Raw genomic sequence first — 19,949 nt, forward strand, 5'->3', positions numbered from 1 at the left:
ATGAACAATGTTTTGTATTCAGTTCTTAAAAACAGGGATTGAAAGAGCTGCTTTAATTATACAGTGCTGTTAATGAATTATTTCCTTATGCCCTTTCTTGATGAGTTACAAATGTGGATCTAGTTTCAATATACTCAAACACAACTTTGCAAAAACACTAGGTTAGAATCACTGTAATCAATAAATTTATTTTAGCTTTACACTGATTTAAATGAACTAAATCTGGTATTTTTTGTATAAGCTATACACTTATCTGCCTAATTCTTGTAAAACATGGATAGATTGAATTTGTGCAACCATAAAGGTTTGAAAAACTTGCAAATGTTTTGTCTGTAACTTGCACCAAACTGCAGCTAGTTTTAAAAAAGTCAATTAAGTAAATCCTACTTTAACTGCTGTTTTGTAGACTATTGTCTGAGCAATTTCAAAGTTGTCATATTTTGATATTAAGATAAATCATTTAAAATCTCAGGACCTCAACTAAAAATGTGTGCTTTTTCCAGCCTTAAAATATGTATTGCAAAATTTTAACAGATTCTTTGAGGGAAGAAAGTTCAAGAGTTTTTCTTGAATGTGTTATTTTGATTTTCATTTTGAAGTCACTTCTGTAGGCTGGGATTTTTTTCTTTAATTTTGAAGTTTATTTCCAGGGTTCAGTTATTTTGATGCATTTACATCAAAAATAATTTTCATAATTTTGTACCTTGTTGAGTAGGTCATGTCCAACAAAATCTTTTTTGAAGACTTTCTATTTTTATAATTTGCAAAAGATTGCAGTATGTTACTAGAGTTTGAAATCTGATGAATGTTTTTGTTAAAGTTCATTGAAATATTCTAAAGGAGAAAGAATTTTGCCCATGGGAATTCATTGGCTTTTTTCTTCTAGGCTAGAGCCATGGTACGCTTTGTATCTAGAGACAGTACTGTGTTGATTACTTGTAGATTAAGTGTGTTTAATAGATTACCGTATTTGCTAGTGAAAAGCAGATCTAGAACTGGTATGTACATCTGAATGCATGTTAAGTCTGTTCTACTGTTGTCCTTTTTAATGATAGGGTGTTTGTGTTAATACACCCTCTTTGAAACAGATTACGTGCCACGCACGTGTTCATTATTGCAAACATTTTTGAATATTTGGAGATAGATAATTATTTTTTGCAAGAAAAAATAAGATATTGATGTTATGATTATTGATGTCTCATTGTAACATCTTATTTTTCAGCTAGAAAATCCAAGATATTTGCGGGAAAAACCTATGCCAGTGTCTTTGGTAGGTATTTATATTCCCTTGGTATCTTAGAAGGGCAAAGAAATATGATTAATTCATACACGTACACATATATATATATATTTGTTTAGAAATGATTTTACTTAAAGATGCTGCTTTGAACTTAAAATCTGTTTTTTCTCTTTCAATAGACGACGCCCAAAATGGGCTTAGGAAAAAATAGCACTTTTCGTGATGAACAGACACTATTTCGAATGCATGAAAAAGAGGTAAGATGTTATTTAGTCCTTTAAAAAGGAAAAAAAGTTACAGTAAAATTAGTAATTAGTGTCCTCTTTAAGAGGTGGTTATTCACAAAGCAATTTATCATAGCAGAAAATCTCACGTAAGAGAACTTTCCTTGAAGTGATACGTTTTCCATTAAATACTTTAATGTCTTTGCAATTAATTAGGAAATAAAAAAGACATTCTGAACTGTCCTAAAGTTGCTTTCAAAGACACTTTAGAAGACAACTTTAATTGAGATAGAAAACTGGATAAATTTGGTTTGCAGATAATTTAATGAGGGAATGCTGATATGTTGATATGAATGTTGATAGCTGGCAGTGTAATTTGATACTTAAACAAGCGTCAAGAAATGCTACTCACACAATAGACATGCATCTCACTATCTCTGCCATGTTCTAATATTGACTGTTCCTTTGTATTGACTGTATTCAAACCACCAATGCCTCAGGATGAGGCAAGGCAGGGTTTCATAAGATGTGAAAATAGACCAAAAACAAATAAATTACGAGCACAATGTTGTCATTTAAATAATATTTTGAAATTAAACAAACAGGAATGCATGCCAGCGAGCTACACAAAATGGTTCTCTAGTTCTGTGGAAAAATCCTGTAAACCACACAGTAAAAATTCAGTACTTTTTGCTCATGGTACCGTACTGTGGACTAGTTTAAACTTGAAAAGTTAAAGTATTTCACAATCACCATGTGTGTGCTATTAACTGGAAAAATTAAATGTGTTTTCATCTTTTTTCATGTGAAGCTCAATTAAGAATAAGGTCTTTTCATTTATAGAATGGAAATGTAAGAAGTGAAAAGTAGTGCTGTGCAAAAGAAGTTTTTCTAAATGTTTAACTGTTTTCAACTTTTTTGTAGTAATACAGGAGAACATAAGGTTTTTTAAAAAAAAAAAAACAAAAAAAACAAAAAAACCCTTTAGCTCTTTGTTCATAAACTATCGCTGCACCTGTTTTGCCTGTGTAATGCTAAACACGTGGCCATTTGCAATGATAACCACATCATAGCTTTAGGAAAATGTGAGTATCATCAGGCAGTGGCATTTGGTCGTATTTTCCCCAAATTCTTCTGACATGGATTAAACCATTTGGGAAACTGTCATTACCAAAATATTCTGGGCTCAAACAAGAAAGATGCAACAAAACAGGAATATACCAGTTTTCAGCATTACGGAAAAACAGAACAGATGGCGGAAATGGCATATCTTGCTAAATAGGAAAAAGCCTCCCTTTGAACTTCACCTTGGGTCATTCAGAGTGCTACCCAGTACACCATGGAGTGGAGGAGGGGAAAAAGTGAAGTTCTTATTTGTGATTTTTCAAAAAAACCCAAACCCAACACCATTGCTAAGATACGGTTTTGAATTTTTCTGAGTAAAAAACAAGTTTAGCTACTGAATGTCAATAATGTGCATGTGTGTTTTAACCTCAGACAAGTAGTTTACGTGATATAATAAGTCATTTTAGAAGTTTTGATATTTCTTTAAGGAATCTTTGTTTCTTAATTTTTCATTTTGTAGTTCTTAGGTTTTTTAGGATTTTTATCAATTTTCCCTTGTTTTATTTCTGTAAATAAAGATCCTGCTGTATCTAGACTCAAAAAATGAAGTCTAAATCTGAAGCAAGAATTTTTGAAGATGTTTTCTGTTTTCATTCTTCAGATTTGAAGGTTATAATAGCACCAAGAGTAAATCAGTTCTGAGCTATATACCAACTTTGTATGTGTGTACCAACTGTATACCAAGAAGTCTTTGGCTTTTGGAGTGCAGATGCCTTTCCAGCCTCTTGTATACTAATGCAATCTGTCCGAAACTGTCTTTCCTAAAATCAGCTGGAGTAGTATTTAGTGCAGTGCAACTGGAGGGAGAGGTAATCCTGGAGAATGCAATGGATGATGTCCAAGAGAATATAGAATACCTGCAGGATGACTTGCACTGATCCCTCCTGTGGAAGCAGGACTGATGATGACAGAGTAGGTGCTGAGGGAAGAAGAGAGAAGAGGAGCATAGTGGGAGATTACTTAGAGTATAGAGAATTGAAAAAAGACATCTTTCTTCCCCTTTCCCTCCCTTTTTTAAACCTATTTGGAGCCTTTATCTTTAATCATTTTTGTATTTTTGTTGAATGGTCACTCCTGTTTGTTGCATGACACAAATTTTGTTTGTAAACTCATCGAGCCATGTGTATAACTTTACTGCACCAAAATGTGTTGGGATCTAGTGATATTTCTGCATCTAGATAAAATCAGCATGCTGCAATGATAATGTTATAGTTCAGTCTTGGGCTGGCTACAAGTGTCCTGAATTTGAGGTGTGGAAAGCAGCAGATTTACTCTGCTTGCTCATCTGGTGGGAGATTGTAACTTGTAATGACGAGAATTGCATAAGGGCTGTGATACGGCTCTTCCCTAGTATGGACCATGCATAGGATGTAGAGCAAAGAGAATAGAGGGAGCAAAGTAAGTTATGGAAACTGGGAGCAAGAGTGAATACTGTTGGTTACCATAGAAAAGAAGAGTTTCAGAAAGGAAGAAACAAGAAAACACTTGAAGATAAAACATGTACAGCTGTAATCAGGAGACAGGCATGCTGAGCAGGAATGAGGCAAAAGGATCAGATTATGGAAGGTGGTTTAATGGCAGTGAGATTGACTAATCTCAACAGCAGACTAACCTCGTTTTCTCCTTTCAGTAGGTTTATGAAGGGGTCAGTGAGCATCATCCTTTTTTATGCTTTTGATTTTTCCTCTTAATTCCTTTCTTCTATGGGAAAGTATTTAAATATATGAATTAGACACTTAATGCGTACCAGATTAAGAACAATAAATAAAACTAATATGGAGACAATATTCTAAAAGACTCTTGCAATTAGCTTCGGCTTTTGACAATGTAAAATTAACGTTATTGTACTTGGAGCCACATCATGGATTTGATATTTTCCCCTCATTGAAAACAGATATTTTGGTCATGTTTTCCAAGAATGGTAACAATCTATTGGTATTGTTTTTCTGAATATTGTAATGAAACAAAATATGTGTGTGTGTATATGTGTTCATGTGCGTGTATGTTACTCTCTAGAGTTTAAATGTACACAGTAGATAGGTACAGATATGTATGTATATGGAGCTGAGGGAGTTGAATATAGCTGAAGAAGGAACCTGAAAGGTACCAAGTCTATCAGAGTATGTTTGGAGATGAATATTGTTAAATAATTAATTTTGGTAATAAAACTAAGCCACAGAAGGGGTTGAACTTCTGTAATATGTTTGAGGGTAGATTTTGGGAAAGTATCTAACTGTGTGATGTGAAAGATCTACTACTGTTCAAAAGCTGAAAGAAAGAAAGAATTGGAGATCATCGTCCCAGTCATCATTTTATCCAAGATATTTCCATTAACTTTGTTTTCCTCCTAGAAAGTCAATAAGGTTTGCCATTTAAACTGATGTGAAGACTGAGCTTTCATCACAAATTACAGAGGAGTTTATTAGAGTTCATGTTAATGTGCATTCGTTTCTAAAGAAACCTCACTGATATCAAAGGTCAGTGCAGAGGATTAAATTTGGTAGGCGAACATTAGTAGAACAAGGAACTGTATCACACAATGAAGGACAACGATAACCTTGTATCATATACTGATTGGAATTCAAAAAATAGGCCTAATTAGTGGACTTATCTGAAGTCTTCTGCTTTTTTCTGTAAGTGCTTGCAGTGCTAATCATTTTTTTACTCAAATAGTTTTACCAGCTTTCATTTTTTTATTTGCAAGTTGTTTTAAATTTTTCTTTTTTCCCCTCAATGCATATGCTGACTTGAGTATAAATAAATTCTTTTTTTTTTTGGGGGGGTGCTGTCTAACAAACAAATAGTGTAAATTCAAAGATCTCTTCTCACAAAGTAATTCAGATTGGTTCAGTAAATTAGCTTAACTAAAAGTGTATACATTTTGCAAGGAGGAGGCCCGAATTGCAATTGGAGTTTATGGATAGTTGCACTGGAAACACTGAGAAAGAACAGAGAAACAGTTTGGGGACATAGACCAATGTTTATAGATGGTCATCCTTTTCAGCATTTCTGTAGTTTGGTCCCATTCAGGATGTCATGGACTAGTGATCCTATTTATGCTTTTTAAACTCAGCAATGTTTACCAATAGTAGGAGGAGAGTGTTTTTATGGACTTTCTGAACACTTCTGAGTTGCAAAGGCATCTGTAGGTGGACCCCAAACTTGAATCTTACAATAATTGGAGCTTCGTGGAGGTCCATGGTCAGCTGGAGCATCATGTGATGGGAATTATCTTTTTTGTTCCCTTTGTTTTTTACTTCCATTTCTCTTGTTTTACTGTTCCCCTTTCATCTTGGGCCTTCCTGTTCATCCAGAACTGTTTTAAGTTGTGCTGCTTTTTATAAGCTTCTTGCTATTTTCAGAGTGGTAAAAGTCATTAGTTTTTAAATCTGGTGGATATTCTTTTTAAAATTTAAGAATGTATGTTGAATTCTGTTCACACAAGTGAAGGCCATAAGATCATAACGAATTTGACCCATGCTTTATCTAGTATCTTATCTCCCGTAGTGACTGGCTTCAGAGGAAAGTGCAGAAAAATGCAAAAAGGCAGATGTGACATAATTATTCCCTTCATCTTGTTTTTCATTTTTCTATAACTTTTGACTGTTCTTGTGATATCTGGGTTCTGAAAATACTGTTTCTTTTTCTTCCATTAAAAAATATTGCGAGCAGTGAGTATTGTGATTTTGGATATTCTCTGGTTCATGTAAATTTTCTTCATCTGCAAACCTGGTGTTCCTATTTTGAATGCATTATCTGATCATACTGGGAATTCAGTTGTAAACTGTGACTCTTGCTGCCTAGTTATCCATGTTTAAAAATGCAGCAATCCTGACTTCTGTTAACATGATTCCCAGCTGATTAATGTCCTGTTCCTGAGAACATATGCAAGTTGTCCGTTGTCCTCAGTATGAGGACATCTCATCCTGTCGTCTTTGATAATGCTTCAGAATATAATGTAATAAAACCAAAACGTTACTTTATTGCTAGACTGACGTGAGAGTCATAATGTGTGCCAGGACGAGCCATGTTTTCACAAACTGCCTTGTGACTTATAATTACTGATACTAATTGGTCTGGTCATGGAGATATGTGTATTTATTTATTTTTTAGCAATAGTTTGTGACCTGTGTCTTTAATTATTGCACATATGTGCTGGAGACATTGAGAAAGATCAAAGAGGTAGGTTAGCAATTCAGACTGGTATTTTAACCAATAGGATGTCCAGATGGTTGTCGAGCAGCTGGGAATTAATCTTTTGCTGCATGATTAATCTGTACCTCAAAGTGAGTGTGTCTCTTTTTTCTTGTTTTTTTATTTTTTTAATTTTATTTTACATATATAGATCCTGTTTTTTAATAGAGAAAAGACATTGAACAGAAAAAGTAGGTATTATACACTAATATTGCCACATTTTACGATTGTGAAATAAAGGTAGCAGTAGTTCTAATGACTATTTTAGGAGATCCTGAAATTAATAAATTAATGAAATAAAATATTGGCTCAGGAGCTGACAATATATAACATACTAGAAAATAAGAAATAACATGGAAAAAAGTTTAAGTTTTGTCTGTATTTGATTCTGTGTATGCTGTGTGTTCTGTGTATACTTATTTCACTGGTCTCAGCACTATGTGGATTTAATTGTAAGAACTTTTCAGGTAGTGTCTAGTATTTTATTACGCTTTGATCTTTACTAACTCCCTTTTGAAATCAGTATGATTCCACTTGTTCACAGGGTTCAACTGGGTTCAGTTTTCAGTGCTGGCACTTGAAGATAGTTTGCATTTGTTGTATATAACTGTGTCTAATAACTTAAGTTGCTGCTGTATATGAGCTTTGACAATTTCTAACAAGAGTTCAAGCTTTTTTGGTACTTCACTGATGTCGGGGAGTCTCTACTGCAAGTGGTGGATTTACGAATAGAAGGGGGACAGTTATCACTCCAAATAAAGCTTTTAAGTAGTATGATGTGCTGTGAGGCTAATATGCATGTTATGTTAGCTTTATATTAAAAAAAAATCAATTAGAATAAAAATATCATTTCAAGTTACTACATTTGATTGGGGTACAAAGCTCTATGCTGTTCTCTCCATGCCTGCCACCCTCAAGCTGGAAATCTGTGAAAAATGTATTGTTCTCTTTTTGAAAGAAGCTAACGATATTTAGAAGTAAGAACAATTATCCATTCAATTATTTAATACACACTTTTTGTATACAGAAAATGTTCAGTGCTATCTAAAAACATGTCAGATACTTTTCTTGAGGAAAAAACAGGCATGTTTTGAGTTAGGAAACAGCCTTTCATTTTTTGTGGCTGTAAAAGTGGGGCAATTTAATTAAGTGGATATCTAGGTTCTCTTTTAAAAATGCCCTGCAAAAAATACTATAAATGGATGTAGTTGCTGTAGAGTTTCCTAGTGTAAAGATTTGGACAAGGTTAGATATATAGAGAGAAGTATAAACATTTGTTAGGTCAAATAATATAGTTGAGAGGAAAGAGAAGACTAACTTTCACACTCACGATCTGCCGATAGGGCAGGAGTGTTGGTATCTCAAACCCTTTTCTGGTTTTTCTCCGCTTTCCCCATTTTTCTTTTCTCCAGATACATCAGTCCTGTATCAAAATAGGTTATCTTCTCTATAGATCTTATGTTATAAATATGGGCTTAAATGGGGAAATACTAATTTGTGTGTGTATTCTTGTTTTTGTCAGTTTGGAAATAAAATTTTAGGAGAAAAATGTAAACATTCAGAACTCTTTCTAAAGGGAATTTAAAGCTTAAGTTTTCTAGAGGAAATATGGTATCATTAAATTAAAAGTGAGTTAATACGAAAGAAGAGTTGCATACCAAATGCAAAACTTCAATTAAAAAAAAATACAGCAAAGTTCTTCCCCATTTTTTTCCCTCTAATTCAGTCTCTAATCTTGCCAGACTTTCTCATTTGATGTAAACTGCATGTTGTCCAGATCATAGATGTCTGTAGATGGACCTTTGAGTCTGGACAAAACACAGTGGCTTTAAAGGGTCTTTTTTACATTCTGATTTCTGTCTCGGTTGTTTCACTTGCTAATTATTGCTTTTCTTTTAATTTGTGTCTGGTTTATTGAGACTGTAAGCTCTTTGCAGCAGAGACTTCTCAAGACATTTTTTGCACATTAGACATTACATCAAATATAACTATGGCATTTAGTGCTATATAAAAGTTCTTCCATGTCAGATCTGTCTTTTTTTTTTTTTTTTTTTTTTTTTTTTTTTTTTAAGTATTGGGACTTCTTGATCTGTTATCCTTCAGAAAGGACACCAGATACCTAAAAAACTTAAGCAAACAGCACAGGCTGAAGGTATTATTTAACTCTTCCACAGAATAACTTTTCCTCCACTTTTGCTCAAGGCCTGAAGAAGAGTAAACTCTCATGCACATTGTGCTCCTAGAACACCATCTGCACTTGCAAAGAAAGCAAATGTTTTTGCACTTTAAGCTAAGCCAGTGCTGTGGTCATATTTGATAATTTGGTCATGACATGCACATTTCACTTTGTAAAAGCAGAAGGTCAGTGCATCTTCTCTCCTAATGTAATAGGCCTTTATTAGTCCTGAAGATTTTTCAGCTTCTGGTTGTTGCTAGAAAACAATATGATCAGCACATTCATACGCTTGTGAAAGGTGCCTATTTCTGTAGGCATGTTATACCTTTTCATCCTTCCCCCTTTCTTTTCATACTCTCATGCATTTTTCTCCCCACTTAAAAACACTTCAAGTATAGATATGAATATCAGTCTCTGAAATTGTTTGCTTAAGTGGGTAGAAGCTGCTCACTAAATATAAAATGTGATAATATATATATATATGTGACAAGTATGCTGGCTACAGACATGAGTATGAAGAAGCAGGAAATGAGCAGTGTCTCTTCTGTTCACATACTGTAAACTCAACAAGTTTAAAAGCAGAGGGATCAACTTTTTCAGCAGTTCAATTTTGAAAATGAAAGAGTAGTTCCAATATGGATAAATCTTATACTTGCTGTATAAATTTCTGTTCAAATAAATTCTTATAAACCAAGTGTTAACTTGTTTCCTTTTTCTTTTATCCAGTGATTTTCTTATAGGTGTTTAGCTAGTTATTCTACCCTGGTGTTAGTTTTGTATCAGAATGAGTGTGATAATACTTGTTATACTGTTGGAAAATAAGCTTTGGACTGCTCTTAGTGCTATGAAACTAACTTTAGATTAATAACTTTATTATGTTGCAAATATTAAGAGTTCATTAAATATTCTAATTGTGCTTGTTAGTGTTGTGTGGAAAATGTTCTCTTTTCCCCTATTTTTTCCTTTTCCACTATAAGTTTTTAAGATGTGTAATTAGTGTATGTACAAATGTGTGTGCATATATTACATATGTATATAAATATGTATATGTAAGCCTATTAAAATATATTTGTGATGGCTAGGAAAAATAGGAATTTTTTGCAAGGGTACTTCAATAGAAGTTGTCCTACCCTCTCAAAATAGTAACAGTCTTTTCCTATAGAATCATGGAGAAAATGGTTTTCTATGGTTTCTGAAATACAAGTGCTTCTGAAATACATGGACTCTTCAACCTACAAAACTTTAAAACTTTTTACATTGTGGCGTAATAGAAAGCTATGGGAGTCTGATTCCTGGTCTGGTTTTGTGGAGAGAGGATTCAAACACAGTTTTAATTTATCTATAACTTAAAGCTATACTTTCCTGCTATTCATTGAGTAAACCATTACAATGTGTTGCGTAGAGAAATGGAATTGTCAATTGCTCTAAATGTTAACAATATTAATATGTTATAGCTAGTCTTAAAAATATTTGAGGGTACAATATAAGGTATAAAAATAACACAATAAAAAGAGGTATTGTGTTAGTTATGATGTGAGATACACTACTACAAATTACTTTTGTCTGAAGTCGTCCTTTCTGTCTGTAATAAATCTTGGATGTTTTACAAATACAGTATCTCCCACCTCGGCCTGTGAAATATATAGATTAAAACACCGCATAAAGTATTCATATTTATTTTTTAACCCCTATGCTAAAATAGAGTAAACACGATTCAGTAGAAAGTTTTCGCTTTTTTTTAAGAAATGTTTTTCTTCCATGAAAATATCAAAGCACTGTGAACTGATTTCTTTTAGCAGCTGCATAACACCAAGACAAATAAGTTTTGCCGTATGCTATAAGATATACAAGTCATTGTTCTACATTGTTAGGTCTTACTTTGAAGTTCTCATTTACTGTTTACATCCTTCTCCCCCTTCCTCCCTCCCTCCCCCGTATATTCATCGACTTAGAAAAAATCTGGCAAGCAAACGTGTACCATTTTGTCAAATATCCCCCGAAAATCTCTGGTGGCTGTTAAACCTTCACGATGCCACCTCTGGCCTAAGGGGGGGCGCGGTAATGAAGACAAGTGAGCGGTGATCAGTGGTTCAAAGTTATCTCTGAACTACAGCCTCAGATTACTGTTGTGAGTTTGCTTACTGATTTACTTTTAAACCAAGTATTTAAATAGATCAAAATGCTTGTATTCTTTCTACAAATTTTTGTAGTGACAAGAGGAATATTTATTTTATGAGGGGAAAAATGTGGTATCATCTTTATTTTGCCATAGATCTATGGCAGCTGAAGATTATACTTCACCGGTTTTATTTTGACAGTTATTTAAATTTTATACCAAACCAGTGCCATTAAAATATAGGACAGTGGTGTGATGAAAAGCTATTTTTGAGGTAACAGTTTCTCCTCCCCCCCCTTCTCTCTTTTTTTAATTAGGAAGAAAGTGTGACCAGGCACTTAAAAGCTGCTCTCTTGATCCCACCCTCCATGGCTTTAAATAACAGGGACAGCACAGATGTTTGACATCAGTAATGTTTACATGGCCTTAGGGTTTAATTGCCTCATACTCTTTGTAAGGAGGATAAACAATGACAGAAATCCAAAGGAATGATGGTCAGGCTACAGCAATGGCTGCATTTCATGCATAGTTGCAAACTTTTTAGCTATAGCTGAATATCTATAAAGCTATGTTTTTTGTTTCTTTTTTTTGTCTCAGTGATAAAATGTCAAATCTTTTCTCAGCTGCTTGATAATAAAAGGCATATTGGTAGTAAAACGATAATGGGATACTGGCAATAGAGTGTATTACAATTAATGAGCATCAGGACAATTAATTGCTTCTTCTAACAAGTTGAATGACTTTGGGGATTTTTTTTTTTTAAGCATTCAAAAAAATTAATCTGTTTGTCTTGTTACTACAGTGCTTCTTTAAGAGATGACTTCTCTATCTTGGACACAATTTTCAGATTTAATTTGTTTTGTTTACAACTAATTGTCCTGAGACAAAGCTGACAATCCTTTTTGGAAAATAGTCCCCAAATTTGTGAAATTTTAAAGGAGATTATGTTGGAATCAATGCAATGAATATAAAGTGAACTAAAATTGATGGAACTAGTGCAAGTGAAAGAACGTTTTTAAGTGAAAGATTAATGACAAGAAGTGGGAGCCAACTCCAACTACAGAGACTTCTGCTGTCAACCTGTGGGAAAACAGCCACGTATCTGAGAACAGCCAACATCGCTTTAAAAATCTGTGTCCAAATTTAATATGAGACAAGTCTTGGTTTGATTTGTTTTCATGTTCTTTCAACCTACAGAATAATAAAAGTCTAGCCCAGATCTCAGCTGATGCAAAATGCCAGGGATTAACTTATATCAGCTTAGACATCCTCACTTTGTTAATGACTAAAATGTATGTGTTTGTGTGGATCTAATGGCTGTGCTATACAATGGCTGTGCATCAGGAGTTCATCCACTTGTAATGCAATTCAAGGAGATTGGAGGCTCTTTCGTGTTCGGTTTGTAGTAATTGCGTTTCTGTAAGAACTTCATGTTTACTTAGAAAATGTTCAGAGACTGTCTATCTAGAAGTGGATTACTGTGCTGTTTTTTAAATTGGCATTTATTTATCATGTGGTAGTAAGATTTTCTTTTCTAATGTCACTTTGCTGGAGGGACATAAGCATGTATTTTCTTATATACATTTGCATATATTTTATGTACAGATCGTGCATTTTTATCATTATGCTTATTTTAGAACTGTGGAAGAGATAGCTGTAAGATGAGAATATGTTCCTTTTTCTTTGGATTAATTGTCAGCCCAACCTTTTTTTGCGTGGTTGTTTACAGGAGGCTATGTGCCCACCTAATCTTGGGAGATAGGTAGCCTCTTTATATGTGGTATAAGCAGGCATATTCTTTGGGTATCACTGGATACCCAGAAGTCGAACATGTATACTGCTCTTGCTTCTCCTCTTTCCAGCTGTTGACAAGTCTTCTGAATTTACTGCACTGAGTTTTGCACTTTCTAGTTGTCTTGTTTTTTGTAGCTCACATTTAAAAAAAGTTTAAAATAATTCTGCAAGTTACAATGAACTGATATATAGCATAAATTAATCGTAGAATTAATCATTTGATGTATGTTTATTCTTTATTTTAGATAAATATTCATGCTTGAATGACTGCATTTGATAAATCAAAGTAGTAAAAATCAATATACAATAAATAATGCTTATTGGTTCCTTTTAAAGTTTGTCTGTTGAGAAGATGAAAAGTCAGGTTTTTAGTTGAGCTAAACTTTGGAAAACTGAAAATAGCCGAGTGATGCCTGGAGTTCAGTGTCCAGCTACAAGGAGATGGATCTGAGCACCGCTGGCTCTTAGAACATCCTGAAAGCAAATACCTTTTTGTCTGTCTGTCTGTGACAGACCACTTAAGGACATCTTCTGGTGTGATGTCACACTTAAATGATTTCTGCCCGTCCTCCCTAAAGTAAGGGAGGTCATTAAGATCACTCATTAAGATGCTTGAGAAGCTTTTTTGTCTGCTTTGCTTTCTGAACAGGAGAAATGATTAATTGTAGAAGTGCAATAGTCTACATCTGAACCAAAGGCAGCATTTTTGCTTTTTAGAAAACTCTGAGAAACAGGAAAATACATTTTGTTTTGGCAGAGTCCTGAAAATACTCTTTAAAGATATAGCGAAATTATGCGAGAGACTAAAAATACTTTTTAAGATGACAAATGTGACTAAGTGATAAATGGTAATGTGTTGCTGTATTAAGGAAAGGTTTTAAGTACACTACCTTCAACAAAAACAGGCAGAAGCAGGAAATGTACTCCAGCAATCTAATTCAGCAGTTAGGCTCCATTATAAGGAGCCTTCAAAAGGAAATGTGCTTATTATGTGAGATCTCTGAATAATAGAAAACAAAAATAAACACTAATGTGGACTACAGGACATTCTTTGTGTAAATGTAACACCTGCCTAAAGATTAAAAGCATGCTTACCATTCTTGGTATATTAACATAAATATTAACAATTTAATTTGTAAGTGTTTATTTAAATAAAAGAGTGTTTTTTTTTTTTCTGGGCAGTAGCAGTTGTTTTTATTGCCAGCTAAAGCCTTACAAATGTATTTTCTGGCTAAATATTTTAGGCTGAGGTTTTTGTGACAGTTTTATCAAATAAATATGAAAGCACTGAGAAACTGGATATCTTTTTTAATCGAAATTATTTGTTAGTGACTTCCCGTTGCCTTCTCAAAGACATAATAAATTAAACTTATTTAAAGGACATTATTGTAATTTAGTCTTTAACTTGCATGTTGGTTTGATTTTGCTTTTAAAGCTGGACATGAAAATCAAAATAGTGGAAGCTAAATTTCATGAGGAAAAGCTTAAATTACAACAGAAGCATGATACTGATGTTCAAAAGGTAAGAACTGTTTGTAATTTTTTTTTTTTCCTCTAAGGGAAAGACAGTATGTAAAACAAACTGATAGAGAATCAGATTGTAATAAATAATTCAAAGTGGTACTCGTTTCTTTAACTTCACCATTTTTAATTAATCTTGCTTTAAAGCAAGATTGTAGGTAGCAGTTTGCATTAGCAGATAAGAATGTGGAATCTTCCATGATTACATGAACTTAGGAAGGGAAAAATGTTTGCAAAATCAAGTGAAAATACAAGGTGATTTTTGCTTTTGTTTTAACAAGACCACCTATTTTACAACCTAAAAACTTCTATGGAATCATTTGATGATGAAATTGCAAGTCTTTTCTTTTCTTTTTTCCAACTGTTATTCTTTGCATTTTCTCCATAAAAGTTTAATTGTTTTAAGTTATTTTTGTGCACATTTATCTATTATTCTGTCTTTAAAAAAGTCTGTGAGTTAATCACGTGTTCTTACCAATACAGCAGTAATGCTTGCTTTTGTGTCCCCCTTTTTGATGCTGTATCTTAAAGGATAGGCTGTTTTGTAAACAGTTCTTTGTTATTGTATTGTTAAAGCTTTATATTACTTCTAAGTCTTCACTGCAATAAAATGACACCGGATATACTTGCTTTGGGCTAAGTTGCATTTGTCCTTATTGTATTGCAAAACACCATGTTTGTAATTATTACAAAAAGGCTGTCAAATACCATACTGTTACTTGTAATAGTGGGTTTAAAAATGTGGGGCCAAATTCTGTGAGATACTAAGGGTCTTCTGAAATGTCCTAATTGGCTTTAATTTCCATGAATTTAATGGAAGTTAAATGCTCAGCGCCAAGATCCTGATGACTTATCCTACTGTAAGCTTTGCATTGCGGAGCGCCTTGATTTTTGTTTCTTAAAACTGAGTCACAGACCTGGAGGATGTTAGCTGACACAACACTATGACACATCAAAGCCTCCTGGAAAGGATGTTAATATTTGGTCAGGTGCATATTTGGCTCATCTGTTCTCCAAGCCCGCAAGCATAGCTAGTGAGCAAAGATGAGAGTCTAAAGGAAACAGCTTTGTGAGAAGAAGGAATAGTTTAAATGCTTTCTCATCCCTTTGGTTGTAATCCTTTCCTAACTGATGGTAGGATTTAATCTTTTGAAGTCATTTTATAACGTGGGATATTTTAGAAAAGGTTGAATAGTGTCATATTAATCTTTAAAGACAAAAACCATTTAATGTAGATGGAGTAATATTGTTTTAAGATGAAAGCTTCTGTTTGAGAGATTTGGGGCACTGCTATAAAACTTCTGTGAACTTAATGTTTATCTTAAAAATAAAGTTTAAATTAAAATAATATCTCAGTGTGCAACTATTCAACTATATATAAAAGATATCAATATGAAAATCACTGCTGTTTGGAATAGTAGTGTTATGAAACTTCTAAACTCTTCTAGGGTATTAGCTTAACTTTTCTGTATTGGGCAGACTCACTGTTGCATTTACAAGTTTAAAAGCAAAGAAAAATACCCCCCCCCCACCTGAAACTCCCCTTCAATCTTTTTAAGATAATAGTGTAAGTAACATCACTCAGTTGAGGTGACTGTGCAAAGAAAAGGATATTGTTCTGGTTTCATGGATTTTATTAGTAATCTTGTGATTTGAATAGAGAAAGTGCAGTTAAGTTCCTATATTCTGTCATAGCTGCTGTGGCTATGCTGCGGCACCTTTTTATGACTTCCATCCCCAAACAGTGCTTTTCTACGGAGTCCGGATTCATTTAGTGAAGATAAGGGATAACATGAGCAGAAGCAGTGCAAAGCAGGAAAGTCAGGTTCTATGGCAGTCTGCAGAAAAAGCCAATGATGATGATTCATCTTGCAGAGTTAGTGCTAGATATGATAGCTCATAAAGTTAGCTATTTTGATAATCGGAGTACAAAGATAAAATCTAACTAAAATCAAAATATTGTAATGTAAATTGAGATGTAAAAAGTTACAGGGATAGGTTAGAAATCTCATAGATATGAAAAACTTCAATTTATGTAATGTCTCTGTCTAAGAGGTGTAAAACTTTGAAAGTTGAATCATAAATAATACCTGAATCATTAATTCCTATTCTGTACCTTTTGGTAAAGCTGAACAGAGGAAGTTCTTAACTAAGTTTTATAGATGTTTATGGGTTTTCTGGTAAGTGTCAAGAAGAATACGATAGGACACAGAATGGAAGCTTGAAAGGATCATCTTAAATCCTCAGAGTAATTGGAAGGATATTATTATTATTTAAAGAGAGGACCAGAATCAAAATTTAGACTATTGGTTCTGAGTTGCACAGAAGACTCTTGGTAGGAATATTCAGAATGTTTCTTTTAAGTAAGGTATACATCCTGAGTACCTGCATTTGAAAGGATGGATTTCATGTATGTCTCAGCAAAGAAACTGTAAATCTCCTTCACTCTTTTAGTAGGCTTTTTCCTCTTCATTTTCTGAAATCCCATGAGATTAACTGAACATTTAACAGTCAGATCATCTTTCAAAACTTTTGCATATCTAAATACTTTCTGTGACCAATAAAGAAATATTGAGTGCTTCTGAAGATCATTCTTCAGATTCCCTTCCTTTGTATAATGTTTTCCTCTAAGACTTTTCCATTTTTTCTGTTACAATAAGAATATTACATTAAACTGGAATTTCTACCACTCAGGGTCATGTACTACTACCTACTTTTGTCTACTTGCTACTGTCTGCTTTTTTTAGCTGTGAAAATTTTACATTTCGTCATTTAGTCCTGTGAAATCTAAGTACTTCTTGAAGGCAGCTCCTTTGACAGATACCACTCTGTATTATTTTATGCACTGGTTGTGGTTTCTTTTTTTTAGTGGTTAAAGTATTTTGAATTTTCACTACAGATTTTGGATAGAAAGAATAATGAGATAGAGGTTTTGAAGACCCTCTACAAAACCAAGCAAAATGAAGCTGAGGAAACTATTAGAAAACTGGAGAAAAAAGGTGATTTTTACCTTCACGGTTGTTCTTTCTGTATGGCAATATTGTACTGCATCATGCTTGTGACTGAGCCATCTTTTTCTTCTAGGTGCACGTGTACCTTTTTCTTCTTGTGTTTTCAAGTTGCATGTAATGTCTTGCCCTAATTTTTCCTTCAGACTTTATAGAGGCTTGTCTGGCTGTCTTTACTCTCCAGTGTCTGCACTGTTGATTGGAAAGTTTGGTTTAATCTTGCAAAGTTTAATAGTAATAGGTTTTATGAGAGCCACAGAAAAATTGTTGGTATCAAAGTATTTTAACCACTTATTTCAAACTTTTTGGACTCTCTGGTTTGGCGTTAATTTATTTATACATTCGGTACATTTTAATCAAATCTTAATGTATTATTTATTTAGGACTATTGGGTCAAGAGATTTCAAACGAGGAGTAGTCTTGAATACGTCATAAGTACAAAACTTGGCATATCTGGGTGTGGCTTGTCAATAGTTTTTGAATATGTTTCTTTTAGAATTTCTTGGAGTATATTTACTCCACAGGCTAAAGCACAATGTAAAATAGATACACAAGCTTAGTAACCTGGTTACTAAAAAGGAGGGAGTTCCATGTAAATTGGTGTTCCCAGCTCCTTGGCAAAGTAAATTAAGCTATAAGGAATGTGCTTCTGTTGGTAGCGTGGTGGTTGTGCTCGCCTGGAGCAGGTAGCCTTATATTTCGGTCACCTCAACGGCTGTCAGATACTGGAAATCATTGGTCACTTGTGGAAAGTGAATATGTTCCTGCTTTGTTTTCCACAAAACTTGTCAGTCTCAATTCTTGATGCTTTCAGTTGCAATTCAAAGTGGGGCACTTAATTTTCTTGAATATTTGGGGGCATTCGACCTTGATGAGAACATTTTGTGATGCTCACAAAATCACGTTAAAAATGCCTGTTTTCTGTAGGCTCTACATAATTCTGTAGATACGTATTTATTGTGAAAATAATAAAACCATGAAATATTACAGAAATTACCTTGTGCTAGTTTAGTGGTGCAGAATTTAAGTGCTAATTTTTAAAGAAGTGCCTACATTAGGTATTTTTAAGAGCAGAAAAACATCATAAAGCAGAGCCATTTGGAAAACCGATGTAGTCTGATTGTATCTGTTGGCAACACTGAAAAAATCCCTATAGTACCTCTTGAATGGTTGCTTATTTCCCCATTTTTTGACAGTTCAGACCCTTGTTCGTGAGTCACAAGTTGTCAGAGAAGCAAAGGAAAAGCAGATTGTGGAGTTAAAGAAGATGTGTGAGCAAAGCGCTGATTCTTTGAACAACGAGTGGGAGAAAAGGGTAATGAATGATACTTGTTTTGTTTGAAAGGCTCCTACAGTGTGTATCTAGGATAATACATTTTGTCATTTAAAAAAGAAATAAAAGGAATGTTACATTTAGTGCTATTTTGCTGTATTGATTTTACTTATTTCTAGAGTGATCTTGGCAGGTTCTTTTGGCTGCCTCTTTTGCGTACCCGCACCCCGCTGCTCGCCCAAGAAGCTATTCCTGGGGTTCACCTGGTCCTCTCGGCAAGTCTCTTCATTTGTTAGGGAAATGTTTATTTCTGGTTGACCTGACATGGAATTTTAATCTCAGTAAACCTGCTGCTACCTGCTGCCACAGTGGTTTCTTTGAACTATTATTTTTGGATTGGATCATGAATTCTTCAGTGTATTTTTATTTATTGTTAGACTCAAAAGAGCAGCAAAGCAGAGTGGAGCATGTTTCTTGCAATACGGCTTTGGCTTTGCCCAGAGTGTTGTCTGTATTTGCCTCCTCTACCCCTCAGGAGAGGGAGGGTCACAACAAGGGCAAAAACATCCCTCGTAGATGAAGTATGCTGTCTAGCTTAATATTTTTGCCATCCTGCATCTAGAAGTGATGTTACTTTTTATTCTTGTCTTGTGAGAGAGAAATCATCAATCACGTTCTTTTTACAGAAGACCTTGAGGCGGCAGGGTTAGCTTTTTGATTTTAGAAAAGCGTTATTTTCAGCCTGAGGTCATCCCATTTGTTCTGTGTAGTTACCTAGCGGGTGAGGTTCCTACAGCCGTCACTGTCATCGGTGATGCCAGCATGCAAACAAGAAGCCAAATAAAGATGCTAATATTAATTTAAGTTTAGTGAAATTATAGAAGTGAAATTGGAGCATCCATCTCATGGAAAAAGATGGATAGTCAGAGGTATAAAGGAAATATAAGTTGACAGTAAAATATTTTTATAATTTTATATATCACCTTTCTTTTGAGTGTTTTTCTTTTAAATAGATGTTGGTTATTTTAATAGCTACTGCTAACAGTCATGCTAACGTTATTGTAGTCTGTGTGGAAGGTGGAGACATTCACAGAATTTCTAGTTTATTTTGATGTACAATGGAAGATGCTGTGATGTAAATAGTGTGAATCCAAACAGTTGTGTGGTATAAGTTGCAATGATATTTTAAAATATGAAATAGTTAGAATTTCTTTTATGACCTTCACCCCCCCCCCATGCATGTAGAAACAGCAATGTTTTTCTTTTTTCTGTTTTTAA

General features: G+C 34.1%; 1 protein-coding gene across 9 annotated transcripts in view; it reads left to right on the plus strand.

The window, feature by feature from the left end:
• Positions 1-19,949, plus strand: part of CEP112 (centrosomal protein 112) — a 182,232-nt gene that overhangs the window by 23,628 nt on the left and 138,655 nt on the right. For 8 of the 9 annotated variants that reach the window (XM_064522758.1, XM_064522757.1, XM_064522762.1 and 5 more), the window contains 5 exons: positions 1,223-1,270; positions 1,420-1,497; positions 14,305-14,391; positions 17,290-17,389; positions 18,595-18,713. In XM_064522758.1, the coding sequence (XP_064378828.1) occupies positions 1,223-1,270; positions 1,420-1,497; positions 14,305-14,391; positions 17,290-17,389; positions 18,595-18,713 (432 nt within the window). The remainder of the gene's footprint in view (positions 1-1,222; positions 1,271-1,419; positions 1,498-14,304; positions 14,392-17,289; positions 17,390-18,594; positions 18,714-19,949) is intronic. The other variant, XM_064522763.1, reaches the window with a different exon arrangement.

The sequence above is a fragment of the Dromaius novaehollandiae genome, chromosome 18 (genome assembly GCF_036370855.1).
Source record: "Dromaius novaehollandiae isolate bDroNov1 chromosome 18, bDroNov1.hap1, whole genome shotgun sequence".
NCBI lineage: Eukaryota > Metazoa > Chordata > Aves > Casuariiformes > Dromaiidae > Dromaius > Dromaius novaehollandiae.